At 47.5% G+C, this 23,363-nt stretch overlaps 1 protein-coding gene across 1 annotated transcript; it reads left to right on the top strand.

Moving 5' to 3' along the window:
* Positions 1-4,039: 4,039 nt before the first annotated feature.
* On the top strand, positions 4,040-22,496 carry LMAN2L (lectin, mannose binding 2 like). The gene is made up of 8 exons (XM_066639477.1): positions 4,040-4,170; positions 5,223-5,341; positions 10,738-10,855; positions 12,400-12,482; positions 17,385-17,546; positions 17,672-17,786; positions 18,781-18,900; positions 20,075-22,496. Exons 1-8 carry the CDS (start codon positions 4,122-4,124, stop codon positions 20,215-20,217), a joined length of 909 nt encoding a protein of 302 aa, XP_066495574.1. The 5' UTR covers positions 4,040-4,121; the 3' UTR covers positions 20,218-22,496.
* The last annotated feature ends 867 nt before the right edge of the window (positions 22,497-23,363 follow it).

Below are 23,363 nucleotides of genomic sequence, written 5' to 3'. Positions count from 1 at the left end.
ATAATAAGGACAATGTTTCCAGAGCCCCATTGCCTTACCCTTCTTGCAAGGCACCTTGTGAATCTCCAAGAGAATGTTTCAAAAACTTGACTCAGATACAGTACACAGATGGAGGTTTCAAAGAGCTTTGAGAGAATCTATGCTACAGACTGAAAATGGTTTAAACATCATTCCATTTCTCCAGGGTAGCCTAGCGGAGGAACATGCAATTCTATGGGTTAATCAAGGGGTCTGCAATGTGAATACATGTGGAGAGCAGAAGTATATTAAATTTGGGGGGAAGGATGCAAAACAGAATGTTGCAATCAGCAGTACTTTACTGATCCTTTGCATTTGATTGATTTTTTAAAATTATCTAATGAGAAAAAAATGGCATTAAAAAAATAGATGTATTTGGTTCTGTGACAACTGAAGTGCCCTACAGAGTTGGACCTTTGCTCCATCCAGACCAATAGTGCCTGCATCAGTGACATGTGGTGAAGTGAATGCCTGGGGTGCAATGCATTCTGGGGTGCTACCTGGAAACCACAATGCATTCTGGGGGACTACCTGGAATCTTGCAGCACCTGAACAATCACAGCAGAGGCTGAGACGTTGAAGCCGTGCCAATGGGGCCTGCATGGGATTTGGCAGTAGGTAGGCAATAGCAGAGACCTCCTCAAGGTAAGGGAATGTTTCTTCCCTAAACTTGGGACTGCATTGCAGCTGCATCAGTGCTGGAAATCTGGATAGGATTGTGCCCTAAGGGCCCAGCACAGGGGTGCTCAAACTTTCAACTTTAGGGATGCTGGACCTTTAACAAGTGTATAGAAGAGAGAATTTCAGCAGGTGCAGCTTGTCATCTGTGGGATGACAAGTTACACCTGCTGAAATTCTCTCTTCTATACACTTGTTAAAGGTCCAACATCCCTAAAGTTGAAAGTTTGAGCACCCCTGGCCCAGCACTTTCCAGCACTGTTGCAGCTGTCTACTCTAACCAAGTCTACTCTACAGCTGTCTACTACTAACCAGGTCTACTCAGAAGTAAGTCCTATTGTGTTCAATGGGACTTACTCGCAGGAAAGTGAGGTTAGGATTGCAGCCTTAGTTGCTGATTTTTAACTGTTTTTTGCTTGTTTTTGGTTGTTTTGCTTGTAAACTGCCTTGAATTCCTTCTGATGGAAGGAGAAAGGAAGCACTGAAATATTTCTAGAACTTGAAACCAAGAATAAATTAAATTGGATCAGCTGGTGAGTGGGGACTGCTTCCATTTTTTTCTGGGATGCTTGTTTATTATCTCCAGCTGCCTTTGCAATAAAAAGAAATCTCTCAAGGCAGTGTCTAGATAAGCACATTAAACACAAATGCACATAAACATTGACAAAATGCAAGGAGAACATTACACTCAAAATCACAAGCAGGACAGGATCCCAAAAGGCATGAAATTAATTCTGGATGTCCTAAAGGAATTTAAGCTTGTCCTTCTCAATCAGTAGCCCTGCAATGTCACAAGAGAAATAGTTTTTGAATTGGAGGTGAATTTCAAAAGCAGGTTGTGATGGGGAGAATGTCACAGCACAATTTTAAGCATGTCTATTCAGAAGTTGTGACTTGTAGACTGAACTCGAGTTGCCAAAATGTATTTTCGCAACTGCTGGAGACTTGAGTCATGTGTGTCAAAAACTTGGGCGCTGACTTAGGATCTAGGGGTTTTACCCTAAAAATGAAAAATAGTCTTGAGTCAAGACTCACTTTTTGTGTGCTTGTGACTCTGTTTTGTATGTGCACTTTCTTTTCTTTCGTTGCTTCCACAACTTGATTTGTTTCTTGAAAAGACTCGGACTCAAGTCAAAATGACTCAGAACATGGCTCTGAGAGTTGCAACAGCTGCCTGTTATGACTTGTGGGCAACTTGAAACAAGGGGGGTCAGAGACTTGGGATTTGACTAGGGACTCGGCTGTGTGACTCTAGCACATCCCTAGAAGTCAGTCCCATGTTCAGTCGGCTTACTCCCAGGAAAGTGTGTATAGGATTGCAGTCTCAGTTTCTGAAAGAAAGATCAGTTTAAAAATCCTACTGCACTAGAGCAAGTATTTTACAGGAACCAAAGCTTTTAGGACTGTGTATCTAGCTGAGTAATGTAATGAAAGCCTTAATATTTAGTTGCTCTGAGGTGAGACAAATGGTCTGTGGTTCTCTCTTCTATTCTTTTGAAAATGGCCACAACACTTGTAGGCAAAACATTAGGAAATGAAAATCTTCATTGTGGTCACTCAGCCCAAACAGTTCTTATTGCAAGGCTTCAATGAGCAATTAAAACATTGTTCTTCACAGGTGCAACAATAAACATTTCAATGGAACTGCTTAACCCAATGTTTCTCAAACTGTGGATCAGGACCCACTAGGTGGGTTGTGAGCCAACTTTAGGTGGGTCCCCATTCATTTTAATGAGTATTTTATTTTAAATCCGTTAGACTTGATGCTTCCATGGGATGTGATTACAGATCTGTACTTTGAACAGGTTACTAGGTATGTGCTTTTAACAATGCTAGTCAATGGGACTTACTACCGGGTAAGTGTGGATAGGAAATGTTTTTTTAAACAGATCCGCAACAGCTTGGGAGGGTTAGGAGGGTTCTTCTTTATTTTAAATAAATTTTTAAACTTATACTTATTGTAAACTTTTAATTTGAGCATAATCCAAACTGTAAAGCATGTTTGCACTTCCCCTGAAGTTGGCTGCACTGGCCAGCATCCAGCCCCTATGCTATGAGTGCACACTGGCCGGGCAGATCTGAATAGCCCCATTGGGGCAGTGCTCCCTGGGGGTAAGGGGAATTATTTCCCCTTGCCTCAGACTGAGCCACAAACTTGTGCTGGATACAGTGCAGGCCTATTGGGCTACCTGTTATAGTGCAAGCTAGGATTGTGCTGACTTAAGACCCAATCCTATACAATTTTCCAGTGTCAGTGCAGCTGTGCCAATGGGGCGTGCACTGCATCCTGTGGAGGGGAGGCAGTCACAGAGGCCTTCTCAAGGTATGGGAACATTAGTTCCTTTACCCTGGAGCTGCATTGTGACTGCACTGGTGCTGGAATAGGACTGGGCCCTTAATTAGATTTGATTTTGTTGTATGGGGGGGGGGGGTTAAAAATATTCCTGCTTGATGATATCACTTCCAGTTTAATGACATCACTTCTGGTGGGTCCCAGTGCTAGAAAGTTTGAGAACCCCTGGCTGAACCTTAATAGTGCTTGACTCAATAACAGGGATGGGTGGTGGGTGGGGATGCAGGTGAGGCAGAGTCTCCACTGGAGTCCTTTGAAAAGCACCACTGCTGTGGGAGGCATCCACAACCCATGCGCTCTGCCACAGCGGCACTTTTCAAAGGACTCCAGTGGGGAGGCTCTGTCTCACCTGCCTCCTCACCCACTGCATGTCCCTGCTCAATAACCTTGCAGGAAGTAACAGGTGTTAAGAGAATTTCAGCTCATCTTAAGAAAGATTATGGCTGCATTCCTACCCACACTTACCGGAGAGTAAGCTCCATTGACTCTAATGGGGCTTACTTCTGAGTAGACATGCCTAGGATTGGGTTCTGAGGCTGCAATCCCAATGCACACTTACCTGGGAGTAAGCCCTATTGACTATAATGAGTAGACATGCATAGGATGGGGCTCTGGCGAACCAAGGACCTCCTGGCCTAGCTGCAGCCGGCGGTGTCCTGCCCACCGCATCCCAGCAGGGCTCCTGCAGAGAGGCGCACGTGGAGGGGGGACGAAAGCGCTCCTGGCCCTTTAAGGCAGGACTCGCTCTTGAACTACCTCTCCCAGCACCCTTCACGGGGAAAGTCTTCGGCACGCCCAATGAGGGCACCGCCTTCGCGTCCCGGCCACGTGCCCCGCCCCTTTTCGGGACTTTGTGAACAGACGTGCCTGCCAGCCAATCGAAGTGCGAGCGTCACGCGGAAGTAGGCGGGCCTGCAGAGCGAGCCAATGAGCGCAGAACCAGAGAGAACGGAGTGGGCGGGAGTCGGCACGGGCAGGGGCAAAGATGGCGGCGGGCGGCGGCTGGAGGGTGGCGGGGCTCCGGTGGCTGCTACCGCCGCTGTTGCTGTTGTGGGGGGCGCGGGCGGAGCAGATGGACGAGCATCTGAAGCGGGAGCACTCGCTCGCCAAGCCCTACCAGGGTGAGGGCGCCTCGCCTGGCGGTCTGTGCCTGGCTGTGGGGCTGCGGCAGGCTGGAGGCTCCCCAGAAGCGGTGGCTGGGAGGGCTCCGCCTGGGGGACTTGGCTGACGCCAGGGTTGGAGGGTCCCCCAGGTGCCCTGGCTGGGGGGTTTCACCTGTCGGATCCCTGCCTGTCTGTGGGACTGCAGCAGGGCTAGAGAGTTCCTCAGATGCTATAGCCGTGGGGGGGAGGACTCCACCTGTAGGGCTTCTGCCTGTCTGCTGGCCAACACCAGGGCTGGGGGGTTCCTCATGTGCTGTGGTGATGTGAGGAGGGGGGACTTCACCTGTTGGATTCCTGCCTGTTAAAACCACAGCCATGTCAGGTGTGTGTGTGTGTGTGAGAGAGAGAGAGAGAGAGAGAGAGAGCCCGAGCTCGTGCAAATAAGGTTGTTCTGGAGTGGGAAGGAGACAGGCAGACCGGTTTCCACCTGTCTAATTTCTGCCTGCCTATTGTGACACAAAGTGCCCTGGATAGTTTTTGCAAGTTGCATCTCTGTGTAGGTGGTGGAGAGGAGATGGTATCTACCTGCTTGATTTCTGCCTGTTGCAGTCCTGTTTTTCCACCTTCCTCTATGCTTCTGAACGCTGCAGAAAGATGTTAGCAGTTGAATGTCCACCTGATCTGTTAAAGGTTTAGGTCACCTGTCAGAGGTGGGTGGGAAGATGGGGAGTTGGCACCCCTGTGGTGCCCAGGAGTGAGTTGCTAATTGAGAGATGCTTGCCTGAGAAGTCCTGTCTCTGTGTTCCTGCATGCGCCACTTGTTCCTTTAACAGGTGAATGTCAGCCTTCAATCCGGCAGGTAAAACATCCTCCTTTACTGTAACTTCCTGCGAAGAAAAACAGTTTCAAATGCTGCTATACTGGAGGAGGCTTTCTGAGAATGGTTGGGGGGGGGGGGGGCTGTAGACTTTGATAGGATGGGAGGAGAGTGTGTTGCTTGCCTGTATTCTACACATAGGATATGTTGGAAGAGGTAACCTGTCTTCCACATTCTTTCTGTTGTGTTGCAGGTGTGGGTTCTGCCCCTTCCTCATTGTGGGAGCTCATGGGCAATACCATGGTTATGACCCAGTTTGTCCGCCTCACTCCAGATGTTCAGAGCAAGCAGGGAGCTCTCTGGAACCGAGTGGTAAGACTTGTGCTTCTCTCTAATTGCCCTGAGTGCGAGTTCTGGGATTTGATTGCACCAGAAATAATTGGCTTGTAATTTTTGCCCCCTCTTTTTACCTAGTGGGTGGATGCTATCCTCTCTGAAATAAATGTGATGTAGGGTGAGGCAATTCAGATTCAGTTGCTGAAACTCCAGAGAGATGAGGTTTCTAGAGAGGGTTTTTTGCACCTGAAAATGTCATGATTACTTTTACAAATCAAAGCAAGTGGCTCGGGATCCTTGGCTTATAGCAGTTGCATGCGAGATGAATTTATTTGCTTAGACTAGGGTGTCCAAACTTTTTGGCAGGAGGGCCACATCATCTCTCTGATTCTTCATCAGGGGCCGAGAAAAAGGAATTAATTTACATTTCAAATTTGAATAAATTTACATAAATGAATATATTAGAGATGGAATTTATATGAACGAGTGAAGGTCTTGCAATAGCTCAAGCTCTGTAAAAGGCCTTGCACAAAGCAAGTCTGGTCTTTCCCTCGCTACCACTGCTGCTTCACACATGTAAAACAGCAAGCAGAGGAGGGAGCCCTCCTCCCACAGCTCACACAAGAGGTCAAAGAGTTGCCTTCATGCTGAGAGCAGTGGCGTTGGGCCAACCTGGGCGCCAGCAAGTCTCTAGAGGGCCAGAGGCTTGTTGGAGATGGAGGGGGGGCTCCACATGGGCTGAATTGGGAGCCTGAAGGGCTGCAAATGGCCCCTGGGCCCTGGTTTGACCATGATTTTCAGCTGATGTGCTGCAATACACTGATAATGGTGAGAAAGGTGTGCTGTGGGAGTTTAGAGCATAGTGGTTGAAGATGGCTGAAAAGCTCTTCTGGGTTCTGTGGCTCTGTTTCTAGGATAACTGTCTGTAGTAGCAAATAGTTTGTTCCTCTTCCAGCTCCGCAAGCAATTTGGTACTACAGATTGTTATCCTACAGAACCTACAGATTGTTATCCTACAGCCACAGAACCTGGAAGGGGTTTCCTGGAAGCCAGAAGTCACCTTGCAAGAGCTGAAAGCCATAGAGCTCAGTGTGCTAAGAAAAGATATTGAAAATTGCTGGCTTAGACCAATTGTTGGGGTGTTTAAGTGCTGCTTGTATGAATGACACAGAGGACAACACTTCTCTCCTTGGTGTGGTTTTTGTAAGTCTCTGTTTCTGCAGTCTTGAATGGGGAATTCTGCATTGAATTGAATATGGAACTCATCACATCAAAGATGAACTGAAAATAGGGAAGACCAATAGCAATGTTGCTTGAATTCAGAACATTAGGTGAGCTTTGACCTCCAAGCATTGACCTTCCATCAGCAAGATGGAAAGACCAGCAGTAACCAAGAATAACTTGTAGGGTCGTGCAACAACATAGTGATTTGTGGGCATTTTGAAAACAGAGCTTTATATGAATGTACTTTTTCATACTTTTGTACCATCCTTCCTCCAAGAAGCTCAGGGTAGTATACATAGTCCCTCCCCTCTTTTTGTCCTCACAACAACCCTGTGAGGTAGGCAAGTTAAGAGAGAGTGACTTGCCCATGGTTACCCAAGAAGCTTCATGGCTGAGGGGGAATTTGAACCTGGATTTGCCAGGTCTAGGTTCAATGCCAGAACCACAACACCATCTTGACTCTCTAATTAAACACAGCAACATGCCCCTTTTTGGTCGGTCAGCTCACTTTAAAAATGTGACATGAACTATATAGCTCAGATACAAGACTAGTTGTTCCTCTCACCCACAGGTGTCATGTGTTGAGCATTTGACCGGAGAGGGGTCATAATTTCTCAACTGTTGATCAGTGTTTCTCCCAAATGTAATATGATATGGCAGCATTTTTCTATAAATTATGCTTTTTTCTGAGTTGCTTTGCTTCTAATATAGCTTGTAGGTGGCCTTGCTGGAGAAATTTTGCAGACCAGGCCTTGGTTTGCTGACTGTGCTGCTTAAAACACACCCCCAAATTCCCTTTTCTCACAAAGCTCTTAAACCATGTGTTGTCTTCCCCCCCTTTTTTTTGCCTACAGTAAATTGCAAAGCACCTTAATTCTGGGGTCAAGGGACTCAGGTCTGAATTTTGTTCTGGTTTGCTTTAGTCCCTAGAATTGCTTTAAGATAAAGCAAACATAGAAGATCCTTTTTTTCCCCTAGCTAAGGCTGCTGCCTTAGGGAGCTCATTACATAAACATTGCTGACCAGGGTGTGGGTAGAACAACCAAAAGAGTTTTGCATTCCATGCTTTGCATGTTAGCTGAGGAGACAAACTTGTGCTGAATGCAGTATTGAGGTTGCCATCAACTCTGCTGAAAGAAGCCTGCGTTGGCTTGGTCATGTCATGAGAATGAGCGATGATCGGATCCCAAAGGATCTCCTCTGTGGAGAACTAGTGCAGAGAAAAGCACCTTACAGGTAGACCACAGCTGCATTACAAGGATGCAAGAGGGATCTGAAGGCCTTAGGATTGGACCTGAACAGATGGGAAACCTTGGCCGCTGAGTATCCCACTTGGAGGAAGGCTGTGCAGCATGGCCTCTCCCAGTTTGAAGAGACACTTGGCCAACAGACTGAGGCAAAGAAGGAAGGCCCATAGCCAGACCAGGGACAGACTACACTTCCTCCCAGTGTAGAAGGGATTGTAACTCCCAAATCGGCCTTTTCAACCACACTAGACGCTGTTCTAGAACCACCATTCAGAGCGCGATATCAGAGTCTTTCGAGACTGAAGGTTACCAACATGGTTGCCATCAACTGAGACCATCGTCTCAATTATTTTACATACCGGAAGATAAACTTGTGGAAGTGGTGATGTGGGGGGTGTCTCTTGCTCTCCTTTCAGCTGAAATCTCAGTTCACTGTCTGCCTTGTCGCTTTTCCATGCAGTGTATCTTCAGAGTCGGTGCCTATCCGGTTGTGTGTGGGTTGTTGTCATCTGTGGCATCCTAGCCACAGATGGGTCACCAAAGGAGCTCTGAACATTGGGCCTCTTGCAGTTTTTAGTCTGGAATCTAGAGTTTTGGGTGATAGAATCAGACCCAACAGGCACATTAACCCAACAGGCACATTAAGCAATGCTTTTGTGTTGTCAAGCAATTCTCCTTTGCTTAAACTATTGCCTAATTTCTCTTTCTCCCCCGTGTGTGTGATTGAGTGAGAGAGATTTAGGGGCAGGGTATATTTTTCATGCATTTCCTTTATTGTGCTGCTTCTTTTCTTTTACTTGCATGTTGTGATGGGGAGGAGAAAAGAGCAGTTGTGGTTTTGCTACTAAAAGTTTTAACTTGGAAACTATCAGCTCTCAGGCCAGCACCCAGCTGTGGAAGGGAAAGGGAGCCCTGTCCTGTTGGTGATTCTCTTGGGGGAAGTGTATTCTGACTCCTTGGTCCCACACCTTGAGAGCTCTTTCTGGAATTTAGGTTAGGGTCTATCTGTTTGTACATGGTCCCCTTGTACCCCTAGCCAAATCAGCCCTGATCCTTGTTCCAGAGGTCTCAACCTTGATCCTTGTTCCGGAGGCATCAATGATGCTGCATCAATTGAATGCCTTGACTAGTTTGAAGGCTAACGGAGTTTGCTTATTAAGCTGGCATGGCAGCTCTTGAAAATAATCATCTAGGAGTGAGCAGAGTTATTATTCCAGACTCTCAGAACAAAAGCACCTTCAGGCTCTGTTTGTTGTTTTTCCAGAGGCATCTGTCCAAACATTGTGGGAAATACAAATGTTGGCTCAGAGAAGGGAGTGTCTATTTATACTCTGCGCTAGCTTTCGTTTGTCTTCCAGGATCAGCTACGGTGGTGAATTCTAGCCTGTTTTAGGGGTGTGTATGGGGGGGAGGGTCTTTGACAAGAGAGCAGGTGATAGAACCATAGACATTGCTCATGGGACTCTTCAGGATAATGAGTTAGTCTGATTCTTGATGCGCGGGGGGAAAATCTCCTTCACCTAGGTGGAGGTACTCTTTCCATGAACAAACACCAGTTCTTCCTGTGTTTTTTTATGTTGGTGTACAATTCCTTGTAAATTAATTGGGTCCCCCAGGATTAATTACTTCTGCCTTGGCAGAAGTAACTCAGCTGGCAAGGGAATGCATGGATTGAGGGCAGGGGGAATCTCCAGAGTTCACCTTTTTGCTATGGGTTTAGCAAAGGCTGGCACTCTTAGAGCCTTGCATGACAGCTCTACTACTGGAAGTGCCTTCTGCGTTGCTGTACTCTAGAGCAGGGGTCTCCAAACTTTTTGGCCAGAGGGCCACATCAAATATCTGGCGGGGTGTTGTGGGTTTAAATAAATTAGAGATGCAACTTAGATGAGTGAATAAATGAATGAATGGGCTGGTTCTCTCTAGTTCTCAGAACACCCTCCAGACAGCACAGCACAGCTCCGGTCGTGTTCAGTTTAGTGGGTCAGAGGCTTTCAGTGGCCAAGAGGCTGGCTGCAGGTCTGATAGAGGGTTGCCACGGGCCGCATCTGGCCCCCGGGCCGGGGTTTGGAGACCCCTGCTCTAGAGTGAGCCTCAGTGAGACTGGGGTTCCCTAGTGATTTGTTAGGGGCATTTGCTGGGTTACTTCCCCTTATGGCCAACTGTGAACTTGTGACCACTACCAGAGCCAGGGGAGAGAAGGAGAGAGGATGTGGAGGGGGGCTGTAGCAGTTCCTCTTCTCCCCTCCAGCCTTGCCATATCTGCCTTTTGGAAGACTGGTGGGTGTGGATGAGGAGGGGCTGTTGCTGTTGTCACCACCCACCCCTGCTGCCAGACCCAAAGGGAAGGAGTCTTTCCTCTTCCCTCTCCCCATCGTTGAAGAGGTGGCAAGAAGAGAACTTCATGTAGACAGGAAGGAGGCTGTGGGCAAGGTGTGTCTGATCTTTGCAAAGCAGCAAGATGTTTAGGAAAAACAAGTGTGAAGCTGGTGGTGGGAAAACAAGACTCTCTTTTTTTTTTTTAAGGAAGCAGTTGAGAAAGGTAATCTGGCTGGGTGTGTGAAAACAGCATTCAACTGTTGTCTTCATTGGTTGTGTAAGGGAAAATACAGTAGACTTCCAGTGTAGACTTCTGGGCTTCCAATAGACTTCTGAAGCTAAGCCTGGTGAATCCATTGGTCCTTACGCTCATATGAACATTAATGTTGCTGCTGGCCCCCAAAGGGGGCCTGTCTAGTCCAGCTTCCTGTCTCTCATAGTGGCCTGGGATCCAGTGATGGCTAACAGAATGATCTGGACTTTTGCACGTTAGTTCCTCATGAGCATCCGTGCCAATTAATCTGGCTTTAAACCAGTGTCAGTGTGTAGTGTTTGCAGGGAGGATATGGGAGTGGAGCTTTTCAGGGCTAAGGTGCCACAGGTGTCTCACAATGTCTTTCTCTTCTCCCTTTTCTTTGTGGACAGCCTTGTTACTTGAGGGACTGGGAGATGCAGGTGCACTTCAAGGTCCATGGGCAAGGCAAGAAAAACCTGAACGGCGACGGCTTTGCCATCTGGTACACCAAGGATCGCATGCAGCCTGGTAAGTCTCCTGAGCATGTTACCAAATCACTGCTGGAGAGACCTGATACATGCAGATGCGCTCGCAAAGAGCCACCTGCCTGCTCTCCACCTTTCCTTGTGTCCAGGTAGCCAGATCAGCTTGCCGTAAGCCGATACATACCTTATGTGGCCTGCTATTCCCTCTCCTGTGCAAGACGCCCCGTGTCTCTGGTCACATGAAATGGGAGTGGAAGGGTGAGCTAGGAATTGCTTAGAATAGAGTTTTTGCCTTTCGCTTCCCTTGAGTTCAGGACTGCTGTTCTGGTTTACTTGTTCTTTGCAACCCACTTGGTTGTCTTGCTGTTCAGTTGCTATGTGGGGGAAAGTCTGAGATGCTGCCTAATTAAAAGCCCAGCACTCCCTATTTTTTCAGCTCTCCTCCTGGAAGAATCCATGTCTGGAAGAATCCATGCATGGGGGAGAACTGTGCGTGAGCTGGGGAATTCTTTGATGTTTTCATTTCAGTGCTGAAGAGACAAGTTGCTGTTTAGTTGCAACTGTGAGACTGACAAGTGGGTTGCCTCTTTAGCATATAGTGAAGATGTCAAAGAAATCTCAGGGACTGACCTGAAAGTGCATTAGGGACTACCAGTGGTTCTTGGACCAAAAGGAGAAATGGGTTTTAAGCCACTAGTTCTTAAAGTGCTTGAGGAATGACCTATGACATCCTGTGTTCTGCCTAAGGTCTCATGCCAGTCATTTTCTCCCTAACTGGATGCTGATCCTGTCTCTCCCCAAGTAACTATTAAATTGATTTTACCTTTCTTGTCCAAAAATTGAACTGTTCAGTGCAGTTAGCATTAGTTGAGGTGAGTACCAGAATAAAGGAATATTTGATAGCAAGTACATGAGAAGGGATAATCGCTACAACTTACGAGAGAGAGAGAGAGAGAGAGAGAACAAAATGAGCACCATCCAACAATTATCCAATGCGCAGGCCTACCTGAACACAAATGTTATTGGAAGGCAGCATGACAGTACCAGAGCTACACATCAGATCTCCTCTGGTAGGGAGTTTCACAGGGTGGGTTCCACAACTGAGTAGGCCCTGGTGTGTTCTCTCCAGCTGAGTCTCTGCTTCATGCTGAATGTAACCTTGGAGTCGAAACAGGAACTTGATCTGTTTTGGTATTGAAGCCCATTTATTGATAATATTAGATATTGATATTTGAGCCTAGCAAGAGGCCCTCAAGGCTGCTTAGAAAGATCACTTAAATGCACATGGATTCAGCAAACCCCTAATGAACACAACATCCCTAAAATTTGTAGCTCAATTGAGGAGCAGCACATGATCACTGCCAAATTTATAAAAAGGCAGGAGCTAAAATAATCCAGAACTTAAAAGGAGCTGTTCAGAAAATTGATTTGCATCAAGGGGCGTGGGGATTGGGGGGAATAAACCTGCCCCACACTGTGGGGAAGCAGCATTCACTGCCTCCGGCTTCTTTGATAAGGGTGGCATAAAACACTGGAAAAGCCGCTGCTGGTGGTAGCCCATTGTCAACATGGTGACATCTGTTCTAGGGCCTGTCTTCGGGAGCAAGGATAACTTTCTAGGGCTGGGAGTGTTTGTAGACACCTACCCAAATGAGGAGAAGCAACAGGAGGTAAGGTGGCCTGGGAGTAGCTCTGCAAGCCGCTGGAGAGTGCTTCAAGGCGGGTGGGAATTGGGGCTTGTTCATATGCCAGAGGGGGATTTTTCAGGGACTGGATCTGGTTGGGTCTGAATGGGTGATTGGCCTCCAGTGAAATGAAGTTGCCTCTGTTGTGTTGTGTGTTGTCCTCTGTCTGCAGAATTGCCATTTTATTTTTTTCTTTTGCACATGCCTTGTGTTCAGGCCTTGTGTCTACAGGCCTGAACTATGCTCCGCCTGTTATGCAGATTGAGCCAATGTCCACAATTTGGGATTGGAAGTGTTTGTTTTACATTATTTAGAATGCAGTCCTTTGTATGCTTGCTTGGGCATAAGCCCCATTTATTACAAGTTCCAAGCAAACAAGCAAGATTGCTCCTCTTCTAGGCATGCTACCTAGTTTTTAATCCCTTCAGCTACTTTATATGGTAATGTCCCTTACAACTTGTCCCTGTATTATAGTTTGGAGTGGGGAAATGAGACGCTGTGTAGTTGGTCTGTGGCAGAGGTTAGATTCTGGCAAGGGGCACCTTGATTTGCAGCTCACTTGTTTTAGAAATCTGTTCTAGCCTTCTTCCAAGACTTCCGCATGCATCGTTCGCATACTTGCAAGCATATCTTCCCCGTCATAAAGACATTTTTTATCTTGCATTTTTCCCCCATTATAAATAAAGTGGAGCCTCTCAGGAAGATTTTAAAAATGTGAACACTAGTAGTTCATGCCTGGCTTGTGAGAGGCACAGTCACTACTTGTGTTCAGTATTTTAAAAGCTTTGTACTCTCCACTTCTCTCAATATGTATGTATAACTTGGATTTGTCTATCCTCATACTTAAAAGATCACTGTTAGTTCCCTTGGGCCTTCCCTTGTTGTACAGGGAGACAGCACAAATGTCTCCAGTCTATATTTGCACAAGAGTTGTGCATGCTGTAGGCTTGAGATGCATTCACTCAGCATTAAGAACCTCAGTAATGTCCTGCTGACACAGGCTAAGGGCCCATCTAGTCCTGCTTCCTGCATCTCATAGTGGCCCACCAGATGCCTCTGGTAGCACTTGACAGGATACCCAAATCCTGTTGCCACTTCCTTGCATCTGGCATTCAGAGATAGGCTACTTCTAAAACTTGAAGGTTGCATACAGTTGTCATGACTTGTCACTTGTGGTTAACTTTTCTTCCATGAATCTGCCCAATCCCCTATTAAAGGGCTCTAGGCCAGGTGCTGCCATATCTTGTGGCAAGGAGTTCCACTGACTGCGTAATGGATAATAACCCACAGATTGCATATTGACTTTAACTTTTAAGTAACCCCATCTTGTACTTTTGACTCTTGCATGTTTTTGATTTTGGCTGGTTTTGTTCATTCAGGAGCAACCATCTGTTTCCAAATGGCATCCTACTTGAGGCATATTTCCAGATTGTCAGTGTATTTGCTGTTTATGTTCCTCTTGTGTATTTACTAGATCTGGAGCTTGGATTTAATTTTTAATCCTGTTATTGTTTTTGTGTCCCAGGAAGATACTATGATCTCTGACCTGTGACTCACAGGTACAGCTATGAGTAGCTGTACCAGTAGCTACCAGAACAGGTAGCTTGTTCTGTACACAGGATTGGGACCTAGTTGCATCCTGACCTGGGGCATTAGTGGGGAGGGGGAGCTCTTGCTGCATGTGTCCTCCCACCACTCCCACCTACCTGCTTACTGGTCCAGGTGGGCGAGCAGACAAGAGCATCTTGGTGGACTGGTGGGAAGAGAGAAGAAATTCCCAGTATTAATTTCCTTTGCCAGTTGTCCTCCCTCTCTTCCCTACCGGCCAGTGAGATGCAAGGCTGCACTTGGGAGAAACATCCCTTTACATTTGCCAGGAGGAAAGATGGGGAGAAGGAGCCCTGGCACTTGGTCTGCTATCCTTTCCCCAGTGGGTGAGAAGGTGGGGTGTCCAACAGTAAACCACCCAGCACATGCCCCAGTAGACCTCCTTGTGGCCCTTGAGCCTGTTTTTATCACTATAAAGGTGGGTGATTTGAGCCCCCTTCACCTGCCCATCTGATTCAGCATCTGATTCTGCAGGATTTGATCTCTGCCACTGGGGAGCACGTGTGAATGACACGACCACATGGGTGGGGGGCTGATGAGAACACCATTGAGGTGGGGAAAGTCCACAGGGTTGGCTCTGCCTGCACATGCTCCCCAGAAGCACAGGGTCGCAAGGTGCAAAAGTGACTCTCATGCCACTGGGTGCCTGTGGGAAGGAGGCCTTGGTTTGGATCAAGGGCTGTGCTGGAAACATTGTGGCAGCTGCCCATGCGGGGGCAGCCCCTGAACTGTTGCCAGCCGCTGCTAGAGATTGATTGATTGGGTATTTGAAGGTGATCTGCTCTGTTTGCCAAATGCCTTCTCCTGGGCAGGGCTCTCTGGCTTGATATGCAACTCTGTTTTAGTACTGTAGTGTGAGATGAAATCCAAGTGTCAGCGAAGCTTTCCCACAGCTGGTTGGCCAAATTGCATCCTGCCCTAACCAAATCTAGTTTTCAACCACCTTTAGTTGGAGGCACATTCCCAATGGTCCTTGCAGCAACTTTCACACAGATGGCAGAGCAGAGGTTAACCTTTTTCTGCTGGTTCAATCGGGCAACTGACCATTTCCTTATGGAAGAACTCCTTGCACACAGAAAGGTAGTGCCTCAAGATGAAGGGGTCATCATAGCTGCCTCCTCACAGTGCTGTTTTCATAACAGGGAGTCTTTCTTTGGGACAATCTAAGAGCTTAGGAGAAGCTTTCTGCTTGATTCTGCTGTGTGCATCAACTGGGTGGAACAGCATTGCTGGGTGGAACATGCAGCTGTGCTAGAAAATGCAGCCTGCCCACAACTGTCTCTGTGATTGTTGCAATAGGTTACTGTAGGTTTTGTTTGGCTTGGTCATAAACTGCACAGGTCAGCTTTTGCAAACTCTGAAGAATGGGGGGGGGAACATTTGGTCCAAGGACAAAGTTCATTCTGTGCCTTCATTTCCCCCCCCCCTTTGGTTGTTGCTTTTGGAGGTCTGTTCTTAATTCATAATCAATGTTTGGGCATCTCTTAAAAAATGTCCTATTGTAGGATTTTTTCCAGATTTAGTTTGCAGTTCTCTCCTCCTGACACCCCCCCCCCAATGTGGTCCAAGTGCATAAATACTGTAGCAAACCAACTTCTGAACCAACTTTGGCCATGTCTTCTCAAGGGCCTTGGAGTTAGAGGAGAGGGTGGGGGGTCCACTGTGTCCTTCCCATTTTCCAGTTCACTGCTAAACTGCCTGTTGGATGACCTGTCTCCTGCTTCTGTGCTCTTTCTCCCTCTTGCTTTGCAATAACTGTTCTGGATTCGCAGGCCCAGAAGAGGAGGTATTCCTCGGGAAACCAGGTACTTATCAGTGCTTCCCCGCTCTTCTGACATCCACTTCTCTTGTCTCCCCACCCCACAGTGTAATTCAAGTTTCAAAATATTCCTGCAAAATATTTGTGAGGACCTAGCAATTGCTGCAGGGCTGCCTGCTTTGCTGATAAGAGAGTCATTTTATTATCTTCTATTTCCCACTGTTGGTCTTTTTCCCTCTTCCAAACTTGGCCATGCCATTAAGGGGAGAATGGCATTCCCTCCCTCTCCTGTTTGCTTGTTGCTTTTATGTGAGGCTCTAATCAGCTTGCTGGCTCCGGAGATGGGAGCATCCGAGTTTGAATCTGCACCTCAGCCAGAGACCCTGGTGATCTTTAGGCCACAGTTCAACTGCTGAAGGGGGATGATTTGAGGTGATTAGGAAGGAATTCCACTGGCCCTCTACAGCTGTCCTATAAAAGCCATTTATGGGGGTATAATAAGGTCTGCAAAGGGGTGTAGTGCATCCTTGTGGGGGTTACATGATTGGTCCTGTGCCCTAAGCGCTGCTGGAAGGGGGAAATGAAAGATGGAGATAAATTTCTAACAGTGGAGTTCAGGATCACCCAATAAGAAGGAGGGTCAGGACAGACAAAAACAAGTATTGATACCTTACGATCTCTTGAGAGCCTGTTAAGGCAAGATCCTAAGGTAGTGAGCCCTTCCTGTCATCTGCTGCCTGATCCCATCTGGACTACAGATACCAGGGGTTGAACCCTAAAACCTGCAGGCAAAGCATGTCCTGCACCATGGAGTTATGGGACGGGGTGGCCAGCTGACATCTTTCCAGCCTAGCAAATGCAAGCCCTACTAAATGTAAATCTCAGTGAGACTTAGAAAAAGAATGGACTGTTGGTTCCCTATTAAGGAAAGTGTTTACTTGTACGTGCGCCATCTTTTTTGGATGTTGCACCCTATGGTGAATGTTGATGTTGCTTGTAATGGGTGACAGTCCCGTCTGAGTTTGTGAAGGTGCCAAAACACAAGAGAGAAAATGGTGGCTGATTTGTTGTTAGAATGAGATTTGTCAAAATTCGCCAAGGGATGCCTAGCAAGTGAATACTGGCCTTCACCTGGAATGTGTTTGTACCCTGGCCACGCTCAGGGACTCTGCAGCAAGTCTGGCAATGGCTCTGCCTTGGCAGTGGAGGTTGTGTGTGTAGGCAGCAGAACGCACAGTACTCCCTCTTTTCTACCCCACCCAAACTGGCCGTCTCTGGATGCATCTCTCAAGCACTTATTATAGCTACTGCTGTCCTCTGGGCTGAGATGCTGCATTATCTGTGGCTGTGGACTTGTGGATGTCTTCTTTGGGATCTGCTTTGGGATCTGCTTTGGATCTCTGTGGTGCTTGCCTCCCTGCATGCTGGCTTCCCTCCTCTCCTTCCCCTCGTTGTAGTTGGGGCTCTAAGATGAGCACCACCAGCTGGTCTGTGATCCCGTGTTCTCCTCTTCCCCACAGCGGGTGTTTCCATATGTCTCGGTCATGGTGAACAACGGCTCCTTCACTTACGACCACGACCGGGATGGGCGACCCACCGAACTGGGCGGCTGCACGGCCATTGTGCGCAACCTCAACCACGACACTTTCCTGGTGATCCGCTATGTGAAGAGGAGGCTCACAGTGAGTGTCTGTTCTTCTTGGTCCTTTGCTTGTGTGTGTGTGGTTCCCCCCCCCCCCCAGCATTCCTGAAGCACAGCTTCAGAGAAGCCTGAGTAGAGGCCTGGATTGTGTCTCCCCTGTTTCAGATCTTGCTCAATATTGATGGCAAACACGAATGGCGAGACTGCATTGACATCCCTGGTGTCCACCTGCCGCGAGGCTACTATTTCGGAGTCTCTTCTGTCACCGGAGACCTGTCAGGTACTGTTGAGGTACAAGCTGGAACATAAGGATCTCCTGCTCTGCTTTAAGAACATATGACCAGCCATACTGCATTGGAGCAAAAGGCCTCTCACTTAGCATCCTGTTTCTAGTGGAGGTCATCCAAGTTCGAGAAGCCCCCAGGAGGGCATGATGGCAGATCACCCTTTCTTGTTTGAGTGAGCTGGAGGAAAGAGACACACGCACAAACAGCTGAAAGGTAGACTAGCTCTGAACATGCAGGTTCCACACAGCCTCCATGATTAATAGCCACTGCTAAAACTTTTGCGCCTCCTCCTCTGTGAATTTGTCTAATTTCATTTTGAAGTTCTCTAAGCTAGTGATCACTACAGCGTCTCATAGCAAATTCCATTCTCTGCTGGGATCTTCTGTAGTCTGGAGAAGAGCCCTGTGAAGCATTAAACTTGAAGGAGTAGATGTGACTCCATCAAGGATAACTGCCAGCATTTCTGTTCTGCAATTCTCCATCTGTAGCATGTAGATTTGTGTAGACACAAATCTTTTTTTTACAAATCTAGAAAAACTTTTCCTAATCTAACCTATTTTATATTAAGTGTTTTCATTGACAAAGTTTCACAAAGTGGTTTTCAAAGCCAAGGGAGCAGGGGCTTCTCATATCAGCAGATGCTGTCAGTAATGTAGAGCAGCAGTTTTCAATTGGTGTGCCACTCAGCAGTTAGAAATAGCTGAAAAACGCTTCTGGGTTCTATGACTCTGTTTCAGGGCAACTGTCTGTAGTAGCAAATTGTCTGACGGAGCAAGCAGAAGAAGAGGGACCATTATTGCTGATAGTTGCCCTTGAAACAGAATCACAGAACCAAGAAGAGTGTCCTGGAAGCTGAAAGTGACATCACAAGAGGCAAAGACCATAGAAATCAGTGTGCTGGGAGTAGAAGAATGTTGAAAATTGGTAGTATAGAGAGCTGTGTGCCTTGCATTCCAGCCCTGTCACTTTTCTCCTTCTCTACCCCAGATAACCATGACATCATTTCCCTGAAGCTGTACCAGCTGACAGTTGAACGGACCCTGGAAGAGGACAAGCGGGACAAGGAGGTCTTCCTTCCTGTTGTGGAGAACATGAAACTGCCGGGAAGTAAGTTGGTGGGGAACAATGGGGCTTAAAGGGTGGGGAGCTGCAAGAAGAGGCTTTCCCAAGGTAACCCTTGGGAGTGGGTGGTATACTTATTTGAGTTTAAAGTTGCGAGTGTCAAAGTTGATTCTCTGATGATACAGGGTAGGAATTTGGTTTACAGGACTGGGAGGTCTGTTTTGGGTCTATGTTCAGTTGTAATCTTGGAGGCTGAGTTATCTGCATCTCTCTCTCTCTCTCTCTCTCTCTCTTTCTCTCTCTCTCTCTCTCTCTCTCTGTGTGTGTGTGTGCGTGTGTGTGTGTGTGTGTGTGTGTGTGTGTGTCTTCACCTTTCAGCAGTGTGGGGGCCCATATCTCTGTGGGGTGATCGCTCACCATTCATCATGTGTGATGAAGTGGTTGCATGGGGAGTTCTGCTCAGCTGTCACCTGGCTGGGGGGGGGGAATGATTGGAAAGACCCATGCATTTCACCCCACCTGTAAGGGGTGCTTCACTCTGTGGTCCACAAATGGATGGGGTTCCCTGTCCCAGAAGGATTCACAGTATTTTAAAAAATAGACCCAAGAGAAGTATAGCAAAAAACAGCTGGAAAAACAGCAACCATCGTTCTCTTCCTGCTAAATACAAAAGAAGCCTCACTTCCAGGTGGTTCCTTTGCCCTGTTAGCCAGGGATTCAACGGAGATTCTGGATCAGTTGTGTTAAAACATGGGTGGTTCTGTTATGAAATGTGTGTTGGCCTGCTTGTGTTCCATAGATAAAGCCCCACTGCTTTTTTAGTTAAAGCCCCAAGATGTGTAAAATGAGAATTGCTGGGTCAACATGTGCTGTGCAGAGTATGCCCTGCCTTCCAACTGGATGCTTCTGGAAGGCCCACAATCAGGTGCATGGAAGTGGTCTTTCCCTGCCCTTTGGTCTGGTGGCCCACCCTGAGCTTGTTGAGGCTATCTTGTAGTCACAATGGTTCAACAGAACCCTCCGGGCTCAAGGGCAGACCACCTCTGAATACAAGGTGCCAGAGAGCACTCTTGTCTTTGTGCCCTTGCTTGTGAGCTTCCTGGAGCATCTGGTTGGCCACTGCAGGAAGCATGCTGCTGAATTAAACTGTCTGCCAGCCATGCTGTTGTTTGTCTGACTCTGGTCTCCACGTCTGATCCATGTGCTTCTGTCTCTGCAGTGGAAGCCCCATTGGAGCCAATGAGCGGCCTTGCACTGTTCTTGATCGTCTTCTTCTCGCTGGTCGCCATTGTGTTCGCCATTGTCATCGGCATCATAATCTACAACAAATGGCAGGAGCAGAACCGGAAACACTTTTACTGACTTGGGGAGAGTGCTGTCCCGCTCTTCATTGTTCTGCCTTCCGGACAGTCGTTTGGCACTTGGCCATTGAATATGCAGGTAGCAAGTCTCTGAGAAGCCCTGCAGGAGGATTCCAATGCACTTGGTCTTTCAAACTTTCAGTGGACTGACTCTTGGCTTGGGGGAGGCCTCCTTGCAGGGAGGGAGGCATCCATACTTCCCCTGTTCTCCACCTTGCCATTTTCCAAACTCTGAGCTTTTACCTCTGGTGAAACTCTGGTTTCAAACTCTGGTGTTTTCTACAGCGGGTTATGGACATACCCTTGATCATGGAATGTGAAGTGGTCATCCACAGCAATGCCTGGCAAATCAGGGAGACATGCAGCCCAACTGAGAGATCTGGAATGGGCTGCTTCTCTTATCCCCATTGGAGGTTGTTTGGAAGCTGAGGACTTTGCTTGGCAGCTGTGGGTGGGTGGGGGTGGTAATGGGAAAGCCATGGTACAATCATGGTCTGCCTGTTCTAGTGGGATGCCTTAACTTGCATCTACACGGAAGTGCCTGCCTTGGCAGATATCTTCATAGCTGCTAGAAACCAAGACTTGTGACCTGCCTCTCAAATACTCCTTGTACTTCTTGTTTGCTCAGTAGGGCCTTCTGACCCTTCCTCTGCTCTTCAAGGGTGAATTACCTTCCCATCCTGCCTGTTATCCCTAATTAAGACTTTGGGATGCCCTGATTGTCTTGGTTGTATGTTGTTGTTTGCTGCAGAGAGAATGAAAGGCAGCCTCTGGGCGGAGGCAGACCTCTATCACATTGAGCTTTGCCAGTGGAACTTGCGGACAAATCTTTTTGTGCTACACTACTGACTGCATCAGCAAGAACCCATCCAAGGGGTCCCTTTTCCAGCAGCCCTCTGGAGGAACACCTGGAGTACTGTAGAAGCTTGTTAGCGGGGGGGGGGGGGAGAATTCCAGGAGAAGATCAGCAACGGTGGCTGCATTTTCTCAAGCAAAATTTGTCCACTGCTCCTGATCATCCCTGGGACGTTGCAGAGAACCTCTGGATTATGCAGAGTAGTGTGAAGACGGTAGGCCAGGCCAGTGCCTCTGTTTGCATGGAGTGTGTTCCTCGGAATATGCCCCATAATCCTTTGCACGTTTTGTGCTAGTTGTGCTGGGATTGCTCCACAATAAACTGTAATGGTTTTTCTCAGAGCAGACTTCTGGGATACTACCCTGGGATAAATGCTGTTCCCTTTCATTGCTGCTATAGACCTTCATAAGCTGACTCTCCCCATGCTTCCTCTAGAAGAAGCAGTGTCCGCCAGTGCCCTGGGACCCATCTCCCTTCCTCCTTACAGGAAGAGTAATACTTCCTGCCCTGATCTTGAGGGCAGATACTATTTCTCTCCTTCATTGTGTTCTGTTGCCCCTGCCTCCCACCTCTTGGTGGGATCTGTTCCATGTTTCCAAATACATTCAAGCACAGCACCTTCCTCTGTTTGCTGAGTCCTTGTTGGAACCAAACTTCCACTGAACATGGAGTCTCTTTTTGCAACCAAAAGATGAACCAGAATATGAAAAGTTGTAGATCCTCCGGCATTTCGTCAGGTTGCAAGGGGGAATCCGTGCCCCGCCTGCCTCCCCCCAAAAGTCCCTGCTTTTAAAAGCTCTGACAATTGATTTTGAGACTGCTTGTGTGGCCTCTGTGTTTGCAGGGGACCTTGCCCAGCTTGCTCTCAGGTTGCATTTGAGTGTCAAAGACCTTTTTTGTAACTGGAGTGGCCTCACTTTGTTCATAGTGCTGTCCACCTGTCCTCTCTTGTGGTGTTGTAACTGTTTCTTAACTTTTCTGATTAAAGGGGAAGCAGGAATGAAGTAGTGATTTCCCTCCCTCCTCCAAGAGGCAAGCCTGGGTACAGCTGGGGTGGGATGAGGAAGTACAGATTGGGGTCCAGAAAACCCTGTTTACAGCATTGGAGGCAACATACTTCTGAATAGTGCAACTGTGTCTCCAAGGCATCTGGCTACCCACTGTTGGGAGCGAGGACACTGGACTCGGGGACCCCATGCTCTAATCCTCGTTGGTCTGTGCTGCCAGCATGTCCTTGCATGCAAGCCTTTGAGGGGAACAAGAGGGTCAAGGCATCTGGTCTGAAGAACAGCCAACTTCTTAGGAGATCACAGGGCTTGAATTATGTGGGCTACCAAGATCATTTGGGGGGCTGCTCTAAAGGTGGATTTTTAAAAAAAGAAGCTTAATATTCAGGGTGACCCAAAAGTAGGTGGACAGTAAATGATAACATTTATTCCACCTACTGTCCACCTACTTTTGGGTCACCCTATATTTTGCATCACTGACTAGCCTTTGTCACTGGGGGATGTGTATTCCTGAGCTAGGAGTACCACTTAATCAACACCTCAAGACTAGAAAACGTTTTGCCTCATGGAAAGACTTGTGTGCTCGTCTGCCTGTCGTCCCCCCTGCCCGCACATGTAATTTTTGTGTCTTGAAATAAACATACATAAATGCTAAACTGCTGAAGTCTCTTCACTAGTGCAGCCTGGTTTGGTTTGGTTTGGTGGCTGTCTGGATGTGCCTGGCTTGTTCATCTGTTGTCTGTCAGGTGGTCTCTCTTATATGTGAAGGTGCTTATTGGGGCACCTGGGGGGGGGGTCTGAACTATTTGAGCTGATCCAGGAAAGACTTTGGGGTAGCTGTGGGTAGCTCAATGAAAAACATCCAACCTGTGTGCAGCAGCTGTGAAGGGAGGGGGATTAGGAAAGGGATGGAGAATAAGGCTGCTGAGATGTTGCTCTTCTGCAAATCTGTGGTGCAAGCCATACTTGGAATATTGTGTACAGTTCTGGTTCCCAAGAAGGCTACTGTCAAGCTGTAGAGTCAGGATGGTGCAGTGGTTCAGTAGTGAAACCTGGAAGATCCAGGTTCAAAGCCCCGCACTGCCATGAATCTTTTCTTGGGTGACTTGGGCCAGTCTGACTCAGCCTTGTCTACCTCACAGTGGTTTTGAGGACAAAAAGACAGAAGGAACTGTGTCTACCACCCTGAGCTCCTTGGAGGAAAGGCAGTATAAAAATGTAAATGGTACAGAAAGGGGTGACCAAAATTATTAGAGGGAAAAGGCACCTATGAGGAAAGGCTGT

The sequence above is a fragment of the Tiliqua scincoides genome, chromosome 11 (genome assembly GCF_035046505.1).
Source record: "Tiliqua scincoides isolate rTilSci1 chromosome 11, rTilSci1.hap2, whole genome shotgun sequence".
Taxonomy (NCBI): domain Eukaryota; kingdom Metazoa; phylum Chordata; class Lepidosauria; order Squamata; family Scincidae; genus Tiliqua; species Tiliqua scincoides.
This window is presented reverse-complemented; position numbering and strand designations above follow the sequence as displayed.